The 21,460-nt window shown below is 52.4% G+C and overlaps 1 protein-coding gene across 4 annotated transcripts; it reads right to left on the bottom strand.

Annotated features, from left to right (window-relative positions):
• Positions 1–738: 738 nt before the first annotated feature.
• Positions 739–21,346, bottom strand: XRCC6 (X-ray repair cross complementing 6). Of its 4 annotated transcripts, XM_043966690.1 has the most exons (14): positions 20,703–20,829; positions 19,714–19,727; positions 19,192–19,284; positions 17,897–18,009; positions 12,485–12,623; positions 11,583–11,837; positions 10,928–11,111; positions 9,052–9,238; positions 7,526–7,694; positions 5,855–6,016; positions 5,545–5,674; positions 4,112–4,212; positions 2,660–2,773; positions 739–993 (listed from the first exon to the last, which is right to left on the bottom strand). In XM_043966690.1, the coding sequence occupies exons 3-14, from the start codon at positions 19,268–19,270 to the stop codon at positions 788–790; spliced, it is 1,839 nt and encodes a 612-aa protein (XP_043822625.1). In that variant the 5' UTR covers positions 19,271–19,284; positions 19,714–19,727; positions 20,703–20,829; the 3' UTR covers positions 739–787. The 4 variants fall into 4 exon arrangements, with proteins under 4 accessions (XP_043822625.1, XP_043822628.1, XP_043822627.1 ...); XM_043966693.1 differs by lacking the exons at positions 19,714–19,727; positions 20,703–20,829 and adding an exon at positions 20,901–21,346; XM_043966692.1 differs by lacking the exon at positions 19,714–19,727 and having other exon boundaries at positions 20,703–20,849.
• Between the last annotated feature and the right edge of the window lie 114 nt (positions 21,347–21,460).

The raw sequence follows: 21,460 nt of genomic DNA, 5'->3' as shown, positions 1-21,460 counted from the left end.
AGGGCAGGCTGGTCCTCATGGTTCCCTGATTTAGCCTCCCAGAGCTGTGGGCACAGGCCCCTTCCAGTGTTGGGAGATGGTGCCCCAAACCTGGAATCTCTCCCAATTCTTGTCAGGCCAGGGTCCTCCCATTCTTACTTCCTAATGACCTCCAGTCCCCATTCTTGAATCAAAGTCAGAGTTTTTAGTACCTTTCAGTGCTGCATTGTTGTTTTTTAAAATTAAAATCCTCTTTAGATGCATGAAACAAGGAGGATCATTAAGGCAACCAACTCTTCAGTGCAAATGTGAACATTTTTTTCCCCACCCCCCATTAAGAATCCCTGATCCAGGGGGCAGTTAGGTGGTGCGTGCAGGGGATAGAGCACTGGCCCTGGAGTCAGGAGAACCTGAGTTCAAATCCAGCCTCAGACACTTACTAGCTGTGTTAACCCCAATTGGCTCACACTGATCCAAGTCATTGTTGGTCATCAAGAGCTACAGGCTTGTCTCCCTGCACTCAGTGCCTCAGATGGAGCATTAGGGGCAGGGAAGGAAGCACCCCCCCCCCCATGGCACTGCCTTCTGGAGAGAAGGGGAGGTGCCCAGTGAAAGGAAGCACAGCCTGGAGACCAGCTCTGTCCAGTCCCCTGCCTCCATTTGTTGGGAAGGCCAGAGCTGCTTGAGAGGGAGCTGGGTACAAATCTACAGTGGCAGCCTCTGGGAGAGGAGAGAAGGAAGAGCCCTGGCAATGGCTACTGCCAAAGAAAAGCCGTTCTCTTTATTGGTAAACAAGAGGAGGAGGGCATCAGGCCTCCTGGAAGTGCTGCGTGAGCAAGTCCAGCAGTTCCTGTTTCTTGGTGCTGCTGACCTTGAGCCCGCACACACGACAGGCTTCTTTGAGCACAGGCACCGTGAGCTTGCCCAGGGTGCCCTTCCGAACGTGGGCCTTGAGCTCCTCTTCCGACACCTCGAGCTTGGGCTGCTTCTCTTGAGGACCACCACCATTGGGAGCTGAGAAGGGTAAAGAATTAAAGTCTGAGCATAGGGTGGGCATCTGGGCTCTATCAGAGCCACCGTTCGGTGCGATGCCAAGAGGAGAGGGCCATGCCCACCTTTCCTTGGGAAGACGAACACATGGAGAGATTGTGATGGGCAAGGGGTATGTGGATTCTAGGAGGGAGCACACACCAGTGGGGGTCAGCCGGTGGGCACTGGACTGGACTAAAGCCACAGCAAACAGGGCAGGGCTTTGCCACTGAGCCCTGGGGTGACAAAGGGGTTTTTGAACAAAGGACAGTTGGGAAAAATAAAAGGCCTAGAGCAGCCACTTTACAAGATGCCTTTGATCTGGGAGTCCCACCAGGTTAGAATGTTAGTGGGCAGCTGGAGACAGACCCATGGGGCTTAGAGCAGCAAGGGGCCAGACAGGAGACACTGGGGGCAGTCACTGGCTCATACCAGAAAAACCAGAATTCCCCAGGGTTTCTCTTCTGGAACACAAAAGAGCCATTTGGCCTTGGCAGCAAAAGTGAAGCTGTCCCCTCAGGCTGGTCCTCCTCTCTGGTGACCAGAGAGCGGTTCTAGTGAGAGGTGGATGTGAGGGCCTGATTGTAAAGATGGAGAAATGATGGGAGAGAGCAGGGGCATCAGCTGCAGGCAGACAAGGCCTCCCAAGGCTGGCTGAGAAGGGGAAGGGAGGGTCTGCCCAGCATGTGGGCCAGGCGTTCACATGATCCAGGAGAGCTGAGGGTGCTTGCAGGGGGATGGTGCCAGCCTGGGGTCCAGGCCCAGAAACCTCTGGGCACAAACTGCTTGTGTGAGCCCTCAGTGGCCCAGAAACCTGCAGAGCAGCTGAGATGGGGACTTCTCACTGAGCACTCCACTCCAAAGAGAAATCAGAGGTCTGAACCAAAGCAACATCACAAGGGATAGGGCTGGCAATAAAGTCTGTCATAGGGAAAAATCAGCCCAAGGAATACTGGGGGGGGGGGGGGGCGCGTGGCGCGTGGCGGCTGGTGGCAAACAGCTGACTACACAATCTCCAGGGAGTGGGCATGATGGGGGGAAGGGCTGGGGTCAGTCTACAAGCTGAGCCTCTAAGGGGCCTGGGGGAAGGGCATCAGAAGTGGGACAGGAGGAGGTCAGTCTGTCTGGGAAAGCAAGAAGGAGAATAACAGGAAGGGGGAGAGACAGAAGAGCTTGCATTTTAGGCCAAAGGCAAAGGGGGGAGTGACTAGTCAACAGTCACACAGCTAGTATCAAGCGTCTGAGGCTGGATTTGAACTCAGGTCCTCCTGAATCCAGGGCCAGTGCTCTATCCACCACACCACCCAGCTACCCTCAGATGTGCTTTCAAAGATGACTTTGGCAGTTCTGTGGGGGAAGGACTGGAGGAAAAAGTCCATTGTGAGGCTGGTGGTGGCCACAGGAAGCTGTGTGAGAGGGGCAGACTTGACAAGACCTACCAAGAGACTGGATGGGAGGAAGAAGGAAGGGAAAGTAACAACTTAAGTCAACTGGAGATGAGGCCCAGGCCGCAGGTGATCGGGCACTGAAGCTCAGGAGAGAAGGTGGGTGGGCCAAGAACCAGCAAGAAGGTTGGCCCTTGAGGCGGGGAATTGACAGGAGGGGGAGGGCAAAGCCTGGCCCAAACACACCACGCCCTCCGCTCCCTCACCTTGTTTCTTCTTCACTGCCTTCTTGTCAGGGTTGTAGTCAGGGGGGTAGACGAGCTCCTTGAACTCCTCCACCAGGCTGCCCAGCCTGAGATCCATCGCTTCCACCTTGGGCACTGCAGGAATGGAGGGAGGTTGTGAGGATGCAGTGGGAGCCCAGAGGATCTGAGCTTGAGGGTGGGGACGGGCCTTGGAAACCTGGTGATGGGTGCTCTCACTGCACAGAGGGCCCAGGGAGGGACAGGGGCTCACCCCCAGTGATAAGGACCTCGGAGGAGGCAGGATTTGATCTCAGGTCCTGATCCCAGACCCTGCTGGGTCATCTCCACACCACCAGGACAGACACCATGCCAGGACATCACCCATCCCACCCAGATGAGACATTTCTCCCATTTCTTCCAAAGCAGCCCCAAAGGGGCGGCTAGGTGGCACAGTGGATAAAGCACCGGCCCTGGATTCAGGAGTTCCTGAGTTCAAATCCGGCCTCAGACACTTGACACTTACTGGCTGTGTGACCCTGGGCAAGTCACTTAACCCCCATTGCCCCGCAAAAAAAAAAAAAAAAAGCAGCCCCAAAGTCTCCACTACGCAGTTATGGGTAGAGTCAGCGCCACAGCTAGCGATCCACCATCATCCCTACAGAAAGCATGGTCTGACCACGGTCAGCTCCAGTAGGACCCAAGGAGCTGGCTCCTCTGCCCAACCACCCCGAGGGCCAACCTTTACCCGGCTCTGGGTGGCTGGGTCCCAAACTGGATGTCATCTGTTGTGGGGTGTGACCCTCACCCCCCCCCCCATAGGCATGCATGCACTGGCATCTCCCTTTTACAGACGAGGAAGCCCAGGGATGCGAGATGGCTGGTCTGGGCCTGCACCCTCATCTGTCAAATGAAGGGGCCAAACTAGAGGGTCTCCAAGGCCTCGTCAAACTCCAAGGCCTCTGACCCCAAGGTGAATGGTCCTTTTCAGGGTAAAGGCCACTCTAGCCTAGGCTGCCACGTCAGGCAGTCACTCAACGAGCACATATTAAGTGACCGCTACCTGCACTATGTGCTACATGCTGAGGGTGCAGAGGGGCAGAGCCAAGGTCCCTGCCCCGGGGGTGGGGTGGGGCAATATGCAGATGGAGAAAGGCAGAGGGCCTCCAAGGCTCCAGCTTGGAGGTTGGAGGTTGGAGCCAGAGCCCCGCCCTGCCCCGGGAGCCTCCCTCCCCAGCCAGCTGAAGGTGATGTGTCTCTGTGGCCACAGACCCCCTTTCTCCAGAACAAACATCCCACAGGGAGCCCATGGGAAGGGCCCGCATCACAGTCAGGGAAGCCCAGGGCTAGAATGGAGTCAGAAGGGGGATGTGCCCCTGGCAGAGGCCAGGCCTCTCTGATCATGGAGGGATCCCAAAGCAAGCACCACAGAGCCCAGCCAGCACCTCCCCGCAGGGCAGAAACTCGGGGCCTTACGTGTCAGGTCTGGCGCTTGCTCAGGCTCCATCAGATCCAGGGCCAAGGCCTCCAGGTTTCTGAAGTGCTGCTGTAGTACGGGATTCTCAAAGCTGTCGCTCCTAGAAGTCAAAGCCCAGCGGGCCAGAGCCCCAATGAGCAGGCCCACCCGCGGCTGGCCCCAAACCCCCAGCTCTCCCTGAAGTCCAAGGTCCTGCCAGGGTGGGAGGCAGAGGTGCCAGTGCAGGGGAGGGGGAGATGCCCCCCAGGACTCAGCTGTCTCAGGGGGCATCCCTTGTATTGCCCCTCATGCCTGCTTTTGACACAGGCAAGAGAAACCACTGCCACCGGATCACTGTGCGACGGCAAGCAAGCTGTTCTCTCCCTCTGTGCAGACCGGCTGGAGCAAGAGTGCCCAGGGAGGGAGCCCGGCCAGGCCCATCAGACCCCCACAGGCAGGACGTGGGTCCCCAGGGATGGAGGTGGGCAGGTGGCCCCACAGGTCTAACAGAGGAGAAAGGCAGCCTCGGGCACGGTCCCCATCTTCCGGCAGACCATGGATTGGCACCTGGCTCTTATCTACAGCAACGTTATGGGGCCAAGACCAAAGAGTCAGACCCTCTGGCCTCTTGCTTCTCTGCCCCTGAGTGCTAGGCCCTGGCTTTTTTTTTTTTTTCCCCGGGGCAATGGGGGTTAAGTGACTTGCCCAAGGTCACACAGCTAGTAAGTGTCAAGTGTCTGAGGCCAGATTTGAACTCAGGAACTCCTGAATCCAGGGCCAGTGCTCTATCCACTGTGCCACCTAGCCGCCCCCCTGGCTTTCTTTTTAAGGAAATCCAATTCCATTTCATAGCAGTAGCTGCTGCTCCCCAGAGGCCTGCACTGAAGCAAGAGCTATGTGGTAGCACCGCTCATCACAAAGGGCAGCAAACAGCTCCTGGGACAACCCCTGCGGCTTCAAGCTGAAGAACCTGGAGGTTTCACTCAGTTGTTTCGTTGTTGTTGTTTTTGTTTTTGAGTAAATTGTGCTTGTTTGATAACTTATCGTTTCCCTGTTAACTGGTACATTTTTTTTTTAGTGAGGCAATTGGGGTTAAGTGATTTGGCCAGGGTCACACAGCTAGTAAGTGTCAAGCGCCTGAGGCCGGATTTGAACTCAGGTCCTCCTGAATCCAGGACTGGTGCTTTATCCACTGTACCACCTAGCTCGCCCTTTCACTCAGTTTTTTGATAGCTTTTCCAAAATGAGAAGAAAACGGCCTGAGGTAGCTATTCTTCAGATGGATTCTCAGGATCCCGAGCTCTGCCTGCCGGCTATCACAGTGAGGAGGAACAGGGGTCCCAAGCCGGAATCCTGGGGATGGCCAGGGTTCATCTCCCCCCCCCCCCAGATCCATCACTGTGAGGCTGGCTACCACGGAGGACCCTGGGGGGGGCGGGCAGCCCACACTCACCGGTACTTGAAGCGGAGTTTCTGCACAATGGCCTTCATTTTGTCCACCTGCTCTGGATTGGCAGTCACTTTCTGGGTGACAGGCACCTTCCGCTTGTCATCAGCATAGGGCAAGAAGACAAGCTGGAAGCCTGCAGGCAGAAGCAGCAGGGTCCCAAATGCAACCTGTCCAGAGCTTCCTGGGCAAGGTCTAGAGTGGCACCATGGCCACAAGAAACACTAAGTTCTGCTCTGCAGAAACGTGGTGGAGCGACTCGGGCCAGACCAGCCTCCCTGGTCACCTGCATCCAAACAGTGAAGTGTCTGCTTACCTGGCGGGGTCACCTGGACTCTCTGGGCATCCAGCTCCTCTTCCTGGGGCACCAGGGCCACGAAACATGGGGGGGTGTTTTGGCGAGGGGTGAATCTGCACAACGCCAGCACCTCCTTCTCCAGGCACTTGGTGAGTAAAGCACTGAACAGTGTTGTACTTCCTGGGGGAGGGGGAGGGGAACCCTAAAGGTCAAGATTTCAAAATGATCCGCACAGCTGTGCTAGGAGTCAGGAAGACCAGAATTGCAATCTGGCCTCAGGCACTCATCAGATGCATGAAGCTGAGCTGTCTGCCTCAGCGAGGGTAATTATAGCCCTTACGGCCCAGGGTTGGCACAAATGAGGTAATAGTTGTAACACACTTAGCATGGCACCTGGCATACAGTGGGTGCTCAATAAATCCCTTTTCGGCAAACAATAATATTTAAAAACCAGTATTCCGGGGCAGCTAGGTGGTGCAGTCGGTAAAGCAGTGGCCTTGGATTCAGGAGGACTTGAGTTCAAATCCACCTTCAGACACTTGACACTTAACTAGCTGTGTGACCCTGGGCAAGTCACTTAACCCTCATTGCCCTGCAAAAACAAAAATAAAAATAAAAACCAGTATTCCAGGGTGGGGTGAGGATAAGGTCAGGCAGCTGCCCAGAATGAGTCTGTAAAAGCGATTTGGGAAGCCCTGCTGGGAAAGCTGCAGCACAAAGGAGAATGAGAATGACCCACACGTAACAACACCACTATAAGTGATTGGGTAAGGCTGAGAACCCCACTCAGAGCAAGGACCAGGGAGAGAGAGCTGGCCACCAGCCCCTGCCCAATGGGCAGATCCAACAGGCTGAGCCAAGGCAGTCTTTGGGCAAGCTGGGCATTTGTTTGGCATCACTACACAGCTGTTACTAGGGCAGGTTTTTCCCCAGCAAATGCTGAGAATTTTTAAAAAGCGACTTTTTTTTTTTGCAGGGCAATGAGGGTTAAGTGACTTGCCCAGGGTCACACAGCTAGTTAAGTGTCAAATGTCTGAGACTGGATTTGAACTCAGGTCCTCCTGACTCCATGGCCGGTGCTTTCTCCACTGCGCCACCTAGTGACCCCCCTAAAAAGCGACTCAGTTAACGTTCTTTTCCCTACGTGGTGTCCCCTTTGAAGGAGACTCAATGGTGTCAGATTTTAGGACTCACCCCTTGTTAGGAAGGAGGATGAGCTTGGGTCTAGACAACCACAGGGTCAGATTCACACACTCTGGAGGACACTCTGAAAACCAGTGGCTAATCTGAAACATGTTAATTGAATTCTATGCAGATGAGAACTTGCCTTCTCTCATTCCCACCCCACCCCATTCACCTTGAGAACAAAGGAAAATAAAACCACCGTAACAAACCCAAACCCATTCCTGCCCTGGCACGTCCAGATCAAGCTGATTTCCGCCTGTACTTGGGATACATCACCTCTCTCTGGGGAAGCATGTGGCAGCAGGAGATCCCTGGAAGTGCAGCTGGCCACTGCTGAGCCCAGCGTGCTTGTTGTTGAACCATGCACTTGTTGATCACTGTAGTTCAGGAGAATCGGTCTCCTCTGTAGGCCCGTGTTATCTTATTTCATTCATTTAACAATGGGATTCTGAGAAGGGAAGCCCATGACCCCAGCAGGGCAGGCAGTCCAAGCCCCTCACTCACCATTAACCAGGGACTCCTCGGGGTACACAAACAGGGAAGGCCTCAGGAAATGGTGCTGTTTCAACATAAACAGAGGCTTGAAGCCAATCAGAATCAAGCCCGGGTCATCGAACCTCTTCAGCTCCTCCGTCTCCCCCTTCTCCATCACAATCTGACGACCTCCGTAGATCTAAAGGACGGCAGGAAGTGAGGCCTCAAGAGAGGCGGCCGAGAAGCGGGCCAGCGCAGTGTTCATCTGACCTGGCTCTGGCTCCTGGGGCTCAGAAGCAGCGTGCCACAGACTGAAGACATCCCGCCTTAGCTTCGTGTGCACAGGGGGCACAGAACCACCCAGGCTTTCTTGGGTGCTCGAGACAAAAGGAAAGCGCCTCGAGTCGTGAGTGAGCGACCGCTGTGGGATCGAGACAAACGAATGGCCTGTCTCTTCCAAGACCCAGGTCACTCCTCCTCCTTTGCCTCTGACTGCCACGACGCCAAGCCAAACGAGGCCTGACTCTGGTCTCGGACTCTGGTCCTCCCAGTTTATCTCAGCCTGCAGCTGTCCAGAGGCTGGACGCTCACCCTTGTTCTTCTTACATTCTGTTTAACCTTTCACCTTTGAGGTCCCCCAAGGCCCCCAAACCCATTTCACAGATCATTTTGGGAAGGGACACAGCCTGAGGACTTGAAGCAGCCGATCTACATCAGCCCCACTACCATTAGCCTCTGCTTCAGGCCACGTTAAACCACAGGAGGAATGGAGGGGGCTGGGCAGAATGGAAGTCCCCCGAGAGGCCCGTGTGGAGCCCTGCTCCCCACTCTCACTAGGGCCTTGTCCTTCAAGGGAGCTCTGTGAGGGGTTTAGCCATCAGAGTCCAAGGGAGGATATGGACAGAGAACAACACCCCATCAGGGGTCAGAGGGCCAATCCCCACTGGAGACTCCTGAAAAGGGACATAAAGGAGGTGCTTGGGGGTGTGAGGCCTGGTTGCCAGACCCTGGGGTTACAACAATAAACAAATGACCCTGAATGAAGTGGACCAGAGGACAGTGACTTCCGATATGCTATGCACCAACCTATTAAGAGACACTGGCTCTGATTATTATCTTTTTTTTTTTTTTAATTTTTGCAGGGTAATTAGGGTTAAGTGACTTGCCCAGGGTTACACAGCTAGTAAGTGTCAAGTGTTTGAGGCCGGATTTGAACTCAGGTACTCCTGAATCCAGGGGTGGTGCTTTATCCACTGCACCACCTAGCTGCCCCCAGCTCTGATTATTATCGCTGCAGAATGCCCACCCCTGAGACGACAGCTCAGCTGGAACAAGCTGGAGTCGAGATGGAGAAAGAGACACCCTTTGAGGGCCATGGATAACGTGGGGATCTGTTCTCCCTGACACTGCGTATGTTCCTTTCAAGGGTTTCGGGTTTTTTCCTATTAAACGGGGGAGGGGCAAGAGGAAATAAATGCCTGTTCATTCTTTAGAATCCCTCCCTCCCCCCTCCCCCCACCGCCATGACAAAGGCCCCAGCAGAATCGAGGAGTCACCTGAGCCCTCTTGGTGTCGCTAGGCAGGAGCAAACTGCCCGTTTCCACGCTGAACGTGCGGGTCTTGGTTTTCACCTGTTCATTTGTCTCTCGGTAAAGCCTCACCGGAGGGGGCCTGAACGCCTTCTGGACCATGTTAAAGATGCTTATGGTCAGGGCCACATCCCGGCCCAGCTTCAGTTTCAGCCTGAGGGGAAAGAGCAGACCCAGCAGAGGGAAGAGTAAGAAACAGCAGCTCCCTTTCGGGAGTCATCGTACAAAAACTCCCTGATCTTCACCACAGCCCTGGGAGGACGGTGCCCTTCTGATCTCCACTTTACAGAGGAGGAAACCAAGGCAGACGGGTTCAGTGGCCACCCAGCTACAAGTGTGTGAGGCAGGAGTTGAACTCAGACCTTCCTGGGTGCTCCGAGGCACCCCCTCTCTGGTCATGAAGGCGGCATGGGCCCTCCTTGATAGCTTTGCCTGGGTCCCATCCCCCTCACTAGCTCTGCGTGAGGGGGGAAAGTGCCTTGCTGGGCACATTTTCAGGGAATCCACTTTAAAGACGGCACTTCTAGGAATAGGGAGCTTCTCCTCAGGTTTGTTCCTACATCAAGGACCAAGTTCCAGGAGAAAATGCTTCCAGACAAGACGATGCAGTGCAAAGGGAATGAAACTGTAAGGCACAGGACCCGAGTTCAAATCCTGGGACTCAGAGGCTCTGGGCAGTTCCCATAACTCCAAAAGGGCTGGCACTAATGTGTTCATGTCACTCGGCTGTGAAGAAGAGCTTTGGAACCAGCCCAGAGTGACAGCCAGGGCACATCCCATGCCCCGAGAGGAGCCTGGGCTTCTAGCCTTCCCTGGAAGCCCAGTGAGCATGCACACAGGACACAGGGGTCCCTTAATCTCTGCACCTGGAGGTTCCTTTCAGAGTGAGGACTCTGCCCAATCTGGGTCCTTCTGACTCACAAAGTTCTAGAGCTCTGGGTACGAGGGCTTTCCAGTAGAAACATCACAGACCAGAGTTAGGGGAGAGGAACCAAGAGGTGCCCCAAGCCCCTGTACCTACATCCAAGGGCATCACTCGAAGGCCTCAGGGAGGGCCTTCTCTACCTTGTTCACCAGTGGTCCTTCAAACCTTCCCTCTACCTTTTACTAAAGAAAAAAGGAAAGGGCAGCTAGGTGGCGCAGTGGATAGAGCACCGGCCCTGGAGTCAGGAGGACCTGAGTTCAAATCCGGCCTCAGACACTTAACACTTACTAGCTGTGTGATCCTGGGCAAGTCACTTGGCCCCAAATGCCTCACTAAAAAAAAAAAAAAAAAAGGAACCATGGGCCACCTGTCCTTTTTTTTTTCTTTTTTCTTTGTGGGGCAATGGGGGTTAAGTGACTTGCCTAGGGTCACACAGCTAGTATATGTCAAGTGTCTGAGGCCGCATTTGAACTCAGGTCCTCCTAAATCCAGAGCCAGTGTTTTATCCACTGAGCCACCTAGCTGCCCCCACCATCTGTCCTTTTGCTTCAAGGCCAGAGTTTGGAGAGGAAGGAAGGCCCTCCAGTCTTTCCCAATAACCTTCCAAAGATGGATGCCCGGATGGAGAAACAGAAGAAAAAGCCCAGGCTCAGGGCAGAGGACACAGACTGGCAGAGAGGTGGGGCCTCTAGCAGCAGCAAAAACCTCTGAGAAACCACTTCAGGTGCCTTCAAGGCTCCGTCAGAGAGTCTGTGAGAGGCCTAACACAACAGGAGGCTGGGTCCTTCTGCACAGAAGGAGAAATGCCTCCTTGGCTCCTTTCCACAAAAGCAGAGCTTGGGACTCGGAGAGAAGCCGCTGTCGGGATGGCCCAGCATCGGTAACCAGCAGACAGACAGGCCGTGGAGCCAGGCTCACCTGGCCAGAGAGCGTTTCCTGGTCTCCTTGGCCCGAACCTTCCTCAGGAGGTCCTCCAGCCGGCCCGACTCCTCAAAGTGAACCCCGAGGTCCTCGTCTTCGGCCGGGGTGATGATGTCCCTGTAGAATAAGGAAACATCAAACCCCCCAGGCTTCTTCAGGTTCATGAGGTCGAGGAAGATACCTGGCGCCAGGGTAGAAGGAGGCGGTGAGGCCAAATTAGTATCTGCTACCCAGGACCCCACTCACCTGCCCCTAAGCCCAACTCTGTCTTCAAGGACTCCTTCAGCAGAGAGGTAGGAGAGCCCTTGAACGGCCCAGTCAGGGCAAGGACGGGGGGCCTGAAACCCAATGGAAGCTCCCAGAGGGCGGGGGGGGGCTTTCATTCTTTCTCAGTTTTTGTATCATCAGAGCCATGCTCAAGGCCTCGCACACAGTTGGTGTTTAATAAATGCCTGTTTGCTACCAAAGGGCTGAGCAATTCTTCCTGTGATAGTGACCTCCAAGGGCGTATCCTATTCAAACCCTCTCAAAAGTAGAGAAATGTTCTCTGAGCCCAATCCTCCACAGGCCAGGTCCTGCCCAATATCTCTTGGCTCCCATGCCTCAGTCAGTGCCCACCTCTGGAGGCCTGGACCTCGGCTATCACACCTACCTGTGTCCCGGAGGTCACTGGCCTTGGTCCGGGCCTGACTGGCCTTGGCATTATCGTCACCGTGGGGGTTGTCATCATTGGTGAAGAGCATGATCCGCTTGTGACTCATCTTGAGCCGGACCCCACTGAAGAGGTTGGCACACACCCAGAGAGCCTCACTCAGGGAATAGTCTGAGCCGTGGCCAATCAGGTCCTGGAAACGTTTCTCTCCTTTTTCTCCCTTAAACTGGTCAAGCTCAAGTATTCGTTTAGCACCTGGGGGGGCAAAAGGAAAAAATCAACAGAAAAATATTGGGCAGGCAGCCCCGAGTTAAGAAGCACACACACCATCCATGAACATTTATTACATGCCAACCACATGTCAGGCAAAACCAAAAATGGCCTGCACAGGGGGCAGCTAAGTGGCGCGGTGGATAAAGCAGCGGTCCTGGAGTCAGGAGGATCTGAGTTCAAATCCGGCCTCAGAGACTTGGCATTTACTAGCTGTGTGACCCTAGGCAAGTCACTTAACCCTCATTCCCCTGCAAAAACAAAAAATGGCCTGTACAGGTGATGCCCACTCTCGAGGAGTGGGCTACTCTTCCCAAGCCTGGGCTCTGCTAAGTCCTATGCTGAGATGTCCAAAGGTCCAGCTTGGAAAAGGGAGACGGAATCCTATTAAAGGCATGACACCAACCTTTTCATATTCTTCACCCTTCTCCACTCAAAGATGGACGACTTGGAGTAGGATTGACCTACGGCCGGAAGGGACCTCAGATCACCTCATTGTTTAGTCTAGAGTAGGGAGGCCAGGCCCAGCAAGCACCAAAGGAGTCAGCAGAAGTCAGCATTTGAACCCGGCTCCTCAGACCCCCATTCTTCCACAGAGCATTAACAGCCTCGAATGTCTCACTGTGTCCTACCTGGGGTATCCAGCTCATGGAGAACATAAATGTTTCTGAAATTCACTGAGTTCTTGTCTTTGTCGGTGCCACAGAAGACCACAGCCAGGAGGTCCTGGTCACTGCTGATGATCTTGCTGCTGTACACGCTCTGGATGCACTGAGAGGAAGCAGAGAGGGGACATGGAGGGAGGGTCTCGGCCAATCTACTCGTCAGGCCTCACTGCAGGCTGAGCCCTGGGAACTTCCACCAAGAGGAACATGCAGAGGGCCCGGGATGGCAGCACAACAGACAGACACCCCCGAGCAGAATGCCCCTTGCTGAGGGTCGCTGCAGGGCCTGAACCTCAGGCTCCCAGAGGGAGGCCAGTCTAGCCCATCCCCGAGCAGGCGTGCTCTGTCCTAAGCAGCCTGAGATGTCCTCACTCAGGCTTTTCCAGAGGTCCTCAGGAAGAGGTGAGCCCCCCACCTCTGGAGCAGTTCATTCCACCTGGGGCAACTCCTGTTAATGTAGCTCAGACCAGAGCAAAACAGGGACCTTATTTATCTTGGGTAGCTCTTTCTAAGAGTGAAGGTCGAGAAAGGATGGCATAAAGCAACCTCTAGGGGGCAGCTAGGTGGCACAGAGGATAAAGCACTGGCCCTGGATTCAGGAGGACCTGAGTTCAAATCCAGCCTCAGACACTTGGCACTTACTAGCTGTATGACCTTGGGCAAGTCACTTAACCCTCACTGGCCCACAAAATAAATAAATAAACCTCTGAGAATCCTGGACTGAACATCCATGTGGTACAAGCCCCCCAAACCAGACTAACCCCAAAGACTCTTCCTGAGAAGGTAGAGTCTACTCTAATTAAAAAGTAAAGGCAGGGCAGCTAGGTGGTGCAGTGGACAAAGCACTGGTCTTGGATTCAGGAGGACCTGAGTTCAAATCCAGCCTCAGACACTTGACACTTAACTAGATGTGTGACCCTGGGCAAGTCACTTAACCCTCATTGCCCTGCCCCCCCCCCAAAAGTAAAGGCAGGGGCAGCTAGGTGGCACAGTAGATAAAGCACCGGTCCCAGATTTAGGGGGACCTGAGTTCAAATCCTGTCTCAGACACTTGACACTTACTGGCTGTGTGACTCTGGGCAAGTCACTTGGCCCTTATTGCCCCACAAAAAAAAAAGAAAGAAAGAAAAGAAAACATCAAAAATTCAAGGTGGCAGACTGGTTCCCAGGACTGGTTCAGAAGGTCATACAAAGCTATCAGTCGGCTGCCTTTACAGCCACGTCCCCGGTCCCAGATGGAGGCTGAGTTGACCAGCTCCAGGCAGCTGCGCTCTCCCTGCCATCTAAGTCAATCTGAGGTTATTCTTCACTCATGTAGTAACAAAAGGATGGATTGGGCCAGGGGGACGGGACCCACATTTCCCTCTGAGAACTCTAAAACACAGGGCAAATATAGGGTGTTTCAACCATCATTTGCTAAAGTGGCTGGGAAGCTGCACTCCCGTCTGCCCCTCGAGTTTGAGTAACAGGCCCTGAGCCCCCAAGAGGTGGCCGGAGGGCCAGAGACTGAGAGCACTCTGGGCTCCAGCCCACGGGGGGCCAGCACCTCTCTGCCTCATCCCCGCCGGCCGGTGACCTGCCCAGCATCACAGCCATCTGCTCCTGCAGGCACCCACGAGGACAGCTCCACCCTCAGAGAGCCCTTTGATGACCAAAGAATGGCCCTTTGTCTTTTTTTAAATCACTTTCTCACAGTTAACAGAAAGCAGCAGCACAAAGGGAAGAGAACAAGTGGCGAGTCACCCATGTGCCCTAAGAGGACTCACACACATGCGCACAACACACACGGAGCTTTTCCTCCCCTCCCCACCAAAGGGTTTCCTGAGAGCACCATACAACACCCCCAAGTCAGCCTCCTCCAGATCAAGACCCCTGTCCATCTTTGGGCCTGTTCTACATGGGAGGAACCGACTCAAAAACTCCCGGGAATAGACACAACAACAGGGGTCTTTCAAGTTGAAGTTTCCATTCCAAGAGAAATCCAGTGCCAGCGATGGCCTAGGAGGGTTACAAGAAAAATGCAAGTTCCTCAAATCTGTGACTGTCAGTCTCTATAGGAAGATACCCTGAAGGTACAAGAAGCAGCCTCTGTTTACAGCCTCTGTCCTTGTCCCAGGCCAGCAGGAAGTCACATCGAGGGTCCACAAAGTTTTTCTTTTTTGAGGTTTTTCCCTTTTGTTCTGATTCTTCTTTTACAACATGACTAATGCAGAAACATGTTTAATGTGACTGTACATATATGATCTATATCTGATCGCCTTCTGTCTTGGGGAGGGGAGAGGAAAGGGAGGGAGGGAGAAAAATTTGGAACTCAAAATCTTATAAAAACGAATGTTGAAAACTGTCTACATGTGGGGCAGCTAGGTGAAGCAGTGGATAGAGCACCGGCCTGGAGTCAGGAGGACCTGAGTTCAAATCCGGTCTCAGACACTTGACACTTACTGGCTGTGTGACCCTGGGCAAGTCACTTAACCCCAACTGCCTCACCAAAAAAAAAAAAAGAGAGAGAGAGAGAGAGAGAAAAAAAAATGAATGTTGAAAACTGTCTACATGTAACTAGAAAATAAAAAAATACTTTTTTTTTTTGGGCGGGGCAATGGAGGTTAAGTGACTTGCCCAGGGTCACACAGCTAGTAAGTGTCAAGTGTCTGAGACCGAATTTGAACTCAGGTCCTCCTGAATCCAGGGCCGGTGCTTTATCCACTGTGCCACCTAGCCACCCCATAAAATACTTTTATGATAAAAAAGAAATCACATAAAAAAAAAACTTTTGCATGAATAAAATCAAGGAAGAGAGAATTAGAACAGGAACAATAGAGCAAAGAAAACTGTTTTCATCAAATGCCAGTGATAATGGTCCAATATCTACAACGCAAATATACAATGCATCAGGGGCCATTCTCTCTCTCTCTCTTTTTTTTTTTGGTGGGGCAATGAGGGTTAAGTGACTTGCCCAGGGTCACACAGCTAGTAAGTGTCAAGTGTCTGAGGCTGAATTTGAACTCGGGTACTCCTGAATCCAGGGCCAGTGCTTTATCCACTACACCACCTAGCTGCCCCCAGGGGCCATTCTCAAATAGATAAAATGTTCAAAGGATCTGTAGTTTCTAAGAGATCTGCTAACTATATAAATGAGCATATGAAAGCATGCTCCAAATAACTAACAGCAAAAGAAATGCAAATTAAAATAATTCCAAGGTTTTGCCTCATACTTAGTAAATGGTGAAGATGACCACAAATGGGAAGAGGACACTGGAGAGTTGTGGACAGATAGGCAGGAGCCCAATGTACCAACTGGAGCTATGAAGTGGGCTAACTGTTCTGGATTGGAATGTGAATTATACAAGGGTCTAAACCATTCTCAGTGACCCACCATATGTCCCAAGGAAGTCAAAGAAAAAAGGTCCAATATATACCAACACATTCACGGCATCACTCTTTGTGGTGGCAAAACACTGGAAAGAAGGTGGCTGTCCACAGACTGGAGAAGGGCAGAAAATACTCAGTACCACGAGACAAACGTGATATTACTGCACAGTAAGACATGATGAATATTTCAGAACTTGGAGATGGCTCAGTAATCCAGGCCAAGAACAAGGTTCGTGGCACGCTTTTTCTTGCTGCCAACACTGTACTTCCTGGCCTTGAAGCCTATCACCTGATCTAGAAGAGCCTCACATTTAAGTGTGTGATGAGCCCACGGAGGCTGGGAAATTTACAAATCAAGCTTCAGCAGAGTTCAGAAAAGACCATGAGACACGGCACCATCAACCTGCAGTCAACCATGAGTGGAGTCACATTTGCCGTCCCCTTCCTTTATTCTCCCTTTTCTCCCCTCAACCAGTTACGATCCTCAAAGACTGCAAAGCTTCTCCCAAGGAGAGTCACCAGGCAATAATGCCTTGTTTCCCCCCCACCACAGCCTGCAATCCCCCCAACACACATCAGGAATAGGAACTTTCCCGCAGAAAAACAGCTGGGAAGCCTCAGTGCTGGAACAACTATGAGGTGATCTGATAGGAAAAAGATTCAAATGAGAAAGTCTGAAAAAAATAGCTAATCTTCTGACAAAAATAGCAAATCCAAAATGGCAGACTGGTCAAATCTAACATTTCCTAAGTGGAAAAAGACTGAATTCTCCAATAAAAAAAAGGCTACCAGGATGTATCAAAAAAAGAACCGAACCATTTATTATCTACATTACATGCAGAAATGTTATCATACTTAAATGATGCGAAAAGATAGCCTATGCACCAAATAATATAACAATTATGTTTACTGATGCAATGACCAACTGCAACTCCAGAGGGTTCCTGACCTGGGAGGGGATGATGCCAAGGTACAGAATTTTGTAGACCTGGGAAATGGGTGGCTTTGTTTTCTTGACTGTACTTATCAGTTACACAGACAGTGTTTTGTTTTGGGGGGGAAGGGAGGGAAGAAAGAGGAAATCAAGGAACAAAACTGTCATGGTCACCTCTGAACAAAAGGTTTTTCAAACTTAAAAAAAAAAAATAGATAGGGGCAGCTAGGTGGTGCAGTGGATAAAGCACCAGCCCTGGTGTCAGGAGGACCTGAGTTCAAATCCACCCTCAGATGCTTGACACTAGCTGTGTGACCCTGGGCAAGTCATTTAACCCCAAGTGCCTCACACACACAAAAACAGATAGAGGGGGCAGCTAGGTGGCACAGTGGATAAAGTACCAACCCTGAATTCAGGAGGACCTGAGTTCAAATCCAGCCTCAGACACTTGACACTTACTAGCTGTGTGACCCTGGGCAAGTCATTTAACCCACATTGCTCCGCCAAAAAAAAAAAAAAAGAACTGAAGTTCAGAAGCAAATAGGCATGGAACACAGCTTGGAAAGCTCTTTTTCTGTTCCACTTTATATATGGAATTTTTTCTGGTGCTCATAAAATTCTAAAATCTTAATTAAAAAAAGGGGGGGGCAGCTAGATGGCGCAGTAGATAAAGCACTGGCCCTGGATTCAGGAGTACCTGAGTTCAAATCTGGCCTCAGACACTTAACACTTACTAGCTGTGTGACCTTGGGCAAGTCACTTAACCCCAACTGCCTCACCAAAAAAAAAAAATTAAAAAAAAAGGGGGGGGGGTGCGGCGCAGCTAGGTGGCACAGTGGATAGAGCACTGGCCCTGGAGTCAGGAGTACCTAAGTTCAAATCCGGCCTCAGACATTTGACACTTACTAGCTGTGTGACCCTGGGCAAGTCGATTAACCCCAATTGCCTCACCAAAAACAACGACAACGAAAAGGCATTTCATGCTCCAGATGACTACTTTAGCCAATCAGATCACGACCACTTTTCAAGCACAACCATTCAGAAGCTTAAGCTTTGTATGTAAAAGGTAACCATACCTGGATGGTTAGGTCAAAAGAAGTTCCTCGATCTTCATCCCAGGGCTCAAACATAGCCTTGGAGGCATCAACTAAGAAAATCAGACTGTCCCGCCCAGAATACCTATAGTTTCCTAGAAAGGGAAAATATTTTAAAAACAATTTGAATCTTTATTACAAATATTAAGGACTGAGATGGGTTTCTTTTTCATTAAAAAAGACTTGAGGGAGGTCAGCTAGGTGGCGCAGTGGATAGAGCACCGGCCCTGGAGTCAAGAGGACCTGAGTTCAAATCTGACCTCAGACACTTGACACTTACTAGCTGTGTGACCCTAGGCAAGTCACTTAACCCCAATTGCCTCACCAAAAATAAATAAATAAATAAATGAAAACTTGAGGGGGCAGCTGGGTGGCACAGTGGATAAAGTACTGGCTCTGGAAAGTCACTTAACCCCCATTGCCCCGCAAAAAACAAAGCAAAACAAAAAAACACCTCTATTGGAGTTTAATTCCCTTCTACTACAGTCATGGGGTGGGGGTGGGGGGGGCGACAGCAGGGAGTCTTTTCTGATTATCTCAATTCAAATCACCATTTATTATGCTCCTTCTTGTGGGAAAGTCACTGTGCAAATATGGGGGGGGGGAAGGATGCACAAATAAATGTGATACAAAGTGAAATGTTAATATTTTTTAATAAAATAAGGCAAGCAAAATACAGGGTGTGACTTTCCCTTCTTGGTGGCCCCTTCACTGAGAGCCATTATGGTTGGAAATTCTCTTGCTACTTTCCCAGACTTGGGAGGATTAAGCACGGGGCTGAGACCTGGCAGAGGAAGGGATAGAGGGGGGCAGGTAAGAATGGCTGCCTTTGATCTGGGAGGGCTAGCTTTCCAGTCTGGGAAGTGGAAAGAGAAGCAGGGAAAGAGGGACGCCAGGAGCCAAGGCAACAGAGCCATGAGAACAAGACCCACGCCGTCGACAATAGGAAGAGAGAAAAGGACAAGACAATCAAAACCCAATGATGCAAAATCCTAGGGAACAAGTCTGGTCCCGAGAGAGGGAGCAGGCCCCTGCCCTTTGCAAAAGGAGGGGGGATCCACAGCGTGGAGCAGTGCACAGGACATCAGCCTCTTCTGGCGGGGGTGTTTCTCTTCCTTTCCATGGTTAGAAGGGGGGGGGGTGTCGGGGCGAAGAATTTGGGAGAAAGTCTTGGCAGTGTCCAAACGAGAGACGCCAATAAAAATTTCAATCGCAGAATCCAAAGGATTTCTTCCCCACTTTTTTCCCAGAAACGTCCCGAAGCTCTCTCCCCTTACCTTCTGCCTCGGCCCCCTCATCCTGCTCCTCTTCCTGGTCCTCGTCCTCATTTTTGTAGTAAGTCTCCCACCCGGACATGACCTTCGCGATCCCTTGGAAGAGAAGAGGCAGCCTCAGGGAAAGACTCAGTTTCCCTCGGTGGGCCGCCAAGGTCCATGAGCCGGGACCCCCTCCCCCCATCCATCCTTCCTCACCCCCGCCCCCCCCACTCATCCACACACCCACTGTGGGGTCCACAAGGGCCTTTCTGGGGTAAAAAGTCTCAGCAGAACTCCGGGCCTGGAAGGAGCCCCCAACTCTCCGTGAGAGGTCCCTGACAACTGGCTCCGCGAAGAAAAGGAAGGCCCTGCCTCTAACGCCCCTTTAGCTCCCAGTGCCGCCCTCTGAAAGCAGGTGGAGTCCCTCCAACCGGGTCGCCCCCGCCTCCAGACTCCCTCCCGGGGGCAACCAGCTCGCGGATGCGGGGAATGCAGGCTGGAGTGCATGCCCCGTGAAGGGGTTCAACGCGCGTCCGTCCTTACCTGGAACACGGACCCTCAGGCAGCAGGGAAAAGCGCGAAAAGCAAAGAGAGATTGACAACCGAGATTTTTCCCCCCCCACCCAGTGCGCACGCGCGCGCACCCGCTATCGTCCAATCAGCGCATGTCGTAGTGCTTGGACAGCGGCCCTCCACGTGTAGCCCTCCTCCCCGCCTCCTCGATCTCCAATCCAAACAACCAACCCTCTGGACCAGAAGAGGCGTCAAAGCTCCGCCCCTTCGCAGACGTCGGGGATGGGGGAGTCTGGGGGAACGGAAGTGTAGGACACATGCGCAGAGGGTCAGCCAGCCCCTTTCCCTGTGCGGCCCCAATTTGGAGCACACTCTTCCCAGAAGACTTCCTCTGTTCCTTCGCACCGGCTGCACCTCAGACCTGGGATGCGTTCCCTCTTCACCTACCCTGAAACCTTCACGTTTTTTCAAGGCAGCCAAGCACGACACCTACAGGAAACCTATTAGGCCTCCTCCTTCCCCACAAAATTACTTTGTAGCTACTTTGCATTTCTTTTTCTGTGTACGTGTTGTTTCTCCCAATAAAATACAAGCGCTTCTCGAGGACACAGGAAGCCCCCATATTTGAATCAGGAGCTTAGCCTTGTACGAACCCCTTAAAAAGGAATTAGTTCAATGAGACAGACGCAGAAAGCACATGCACTGCGACGCAGCCTGCTACCCCAAATACAAGCACTTATTAAGCACCTACGAAGTATTTGGTAGGACTGCTAGGATGCGCATTGGACAGAGCGCTGGGCCCGGATTGAGGTCAGGCAGAGTTAGATACGACCGATAACGACTGAACAACCAGATGTACTCGGCAGAGTGCTCTGCAGAGTACGGAGGATACAAAAATTTCTATTGAGGGAGGCATGGATATAGACTAAATGCCAGAAATATGCAAAATAAGTGCAAGATAACGAAGGAGAAAATATTCTAACAAGCGCGTGGGGGGGCGTGAGAATCTCAACGCTTACTTTCTCCTTAGAACCACAGTTTCACCCACTTGAAGACTAGATGAAATGCCAAGGAAGCGTAGAGAACGGACGCGAGGGAGCTTCGCCCCCAGCTCACCCACAACCAGTGCGACATTCTTTCAGGTAGAGCCCCACCCCTTTGTAGGCGTGGGAAAAAGTTTTGTCTTGCACATGCGCAAGAAGCCGCATACACCGCACCTGCGGGCAGGGAAATCGGCAAGGCTACGCCCCCACGGTTGTTTCTGGTCCAGCCGAGGCTCCCAGGCACTCGCGCGTTCCGGTCCTCGCTCCCGCATTTCCCAGCCCTCCGCTTCCCTGCGGCGCCCCCTCGTCGCCACTTTGTTGTTGTTCAGTCAATTTTCTGTCATATCTGACTCGTCTTTGGGATTTCCTTGGTGAAGATTCTGGAGTGGTTTGCCATTTCCTTCTGCGCAGTTCACTTTACAGATGAGGAAACTGAGGCAAAGAGGGTTAAGTGACTTGCCCAGGGTCACAAGCTAGTAGTGTCTGAGGCCGGATTTGGATTCAGGAAGTTAGGCCCGGCGCTAGCTCTCTTAATAGCACTTTCACAGGGTTATTCTACCTTCGGAGGCATCCTCCCCCACCCACAGCCCCAGCCACCTCCATGATCTGTAGGGAAAAGAGGCAAGTGACGGTAGACATGCGTGCCTTCCCCATGTGGTACGCCACTGGCCCGCTCCTCTCCGAGAGCAGGGGGGGGAGGAGCCGTAGGCTGTGCTTCTTCAAACCCCCCCCCC

Source organism: Dromiciops gliroides, chromosome 5, assembly GCF_019393635.1.
Source record: "Dromiciops gliroides isolate mDroGli1 chromosome 5, mDroGli1.pri, whole genome shotgun sequence".
NCBI lineage: Eukaryota > Metazoa > Chordata > Mammalia > Microbiotheria > Microbiotheriidae > Dromiciops > Dromiciops gliroides.
The sequence above is the reverse complement of the archived record's forward strand: the minus strand, read 5'-3'. Positions and strand labels throughout refer to the sequence as shown.

Excerpts from the sequence above, each read along its gene's own strand:
- XRCC6 (XM_043966693.1), bottom strand. The coding sequence starts at position 19,270 with ATGTCCGGGTGGGAGACTTACTACAAAAATGAGGACGAGGACCAGGAA. Across the intron at positions 18,010-19,191 it reads TGAGGGGGCCGAGGCAGAAG|GAAACTATAGGTATTCTGGG; the intron begins GTAAGGGGAGAG and ends TTCCCTTTCTAG. Across the intron at positions 7,695-9,051 it reads GCGACACCAAGAGGGCTCAG|ATCTACGGAGGTCGTCAGAT; the intron begins GTGACTCCTCGA and ends GCCGTCCTTTAG.